A 1,335-nucleotide genomic window follows, 5' to 3' on the forward strand; every position below is an offset into this window, starting at 1 on the left:
GAATCCCGGCCGGTGTTCCCGTTCCCGGGAGGGGCCGGAGCGATGCCCGCGGAGGGGGCGGGGGCAACGAGAGCCGCCTCCCCCCGGGCGGCACCGGGGCCGCTCCCGCCGGGGGTCCCCGGGGGGGCCGCGCCAGTCCCGCCGAGGGGACCGGGCCGGCAGGAGGGTCCGCGCTGCTCCCGAGGGATCCGCTCCCGCCGGGATCCGCTCCCACCGGGGGATCCGCTCCCGCCGGGGATCCGCTCCCGCCGGGGGGGTCCGCACCGCTCCGTCCGAGGGTCTGCGCTGCTCCCGAGGGTCCCGCCCCACCCGAGGCTCCGCTCCAGCCCCCGCGGGTCCCCGTCCCGCCGCCGCTCCCGGTGCCGCCGCCCGCCATGAGCTCCGCGTCCTGCCCTCCCCGGGAGCCCCCCCGGTACCTCAGGTGAGGCCGGGGGTCCCTCCGGAGAGCCCCCCCACCCCTCCCCCCGGGCCGCGCGGGGGAGAACCGGGAGCTCCGGGGGGTCCCGGGGTCACACCGAGCCGGTGTCTCTCCCCGGGGTCACCGGATTCACCACCGGGACCCCCCCGCCCCTGTCCCCCGACCCCCGGCTCGCCCCGGGCCGGTCCCGCGGGGTCGTGGCCGGTGCCAGAGCCCCGCAGAACGCGGTGGGGACCCCGGGGGGGTGCTGGGGGCTCCCGCGGTCCCGCCGGTGGGGCGGGACCCCCCCGCAGCCCCGGGACACCCCCCGGGTGGGCTCCTGCCCCCCGTGATGCTCCCGGGTCCTCCCGGTCCCCCCGCGCGTCCCCCGGGACGATCCCCCCAAAGGAGCCGCAGGGGCGGGGGGGGGTCGGTACCCACGGAGCCTCCGTTGCCAGGGAAACCGCATCCCGGGTCTCCATGGCTGCGGCGGGGATGCTCCGGCAGCGGGAACGGAGCGGGGGGACCCGCCGGGGATCCCGGGACCGGCCCGGGGGGGGCGCGGGGGACCCCCCGCTGCAACCCAGGGGGGGGGGGGGGGGTCCCGTAGCCGAACTGCGGGGGGGGGGGGGGAAACGAGCGGCGGGAACGGGAGATGGAGCCGGGATACGGGGCTGGGATGCGGAGTTGGGATGCAGAGGGGGGACACGGAGCTGGCGGGATGCAGGACCGGGATGTGATGCTGGGATGCAGAGATGGGGATGCGATGCTGGGATGCAGGGAGAGGGAGGACACGGAGCTGGGATGCAGAACTGGGATGTGGAACGGGGATGTGATGCTGGGATGCAGACAGCGGACACGGAACCAGGATGCAGTGTCCCGGCTCCAGGGGCTGGGATACGGGAAGGGACACTCAGGGATCCTCTCGTCCCCTCATC

General features: G+C 77.5%; 1 protein-coding gene across 1 annotated transcript in view; it reads left to right on the forward strand.

Moving 5' to 3' along the window:
* Positions 1-223: 223 nt before the first annotated feature.
* LOC113941284 (yjeF N-terminal domain-containing protein 3-like) overlaps positions 224-1,335 on the forward strand; it is a gene marked incomplete at its 3' end in the record, with an annotated part of 4,681 nt that continues 3,569 nt past the window's right edge. The window contains exon 1 of the mRNA XM_027632445.1: positions 224-421. Coding sequence (XP_027488246.1) covers positions 375-421 — 47 coding nt within the window. The remainder of the gene's footprint in view (positions 422-1,335) is intronic.

This window comes from Corapipo altera, unplaced genomic scaffold (genome assembly GCF_003945725.1).
Source record: "Corapipo altera isolate COAL_440 unplaced genomic scaffold, ASM394572v1 59714, whole genome shotgun sequence".
In the NCBI taxonomy this organism is placed as follows: domain Eukaryota; kingdom Metazoa; phylum Chordata; class Aves; order Passeriformes; family Pipridae; genus Corapipo; species Corapipo altera.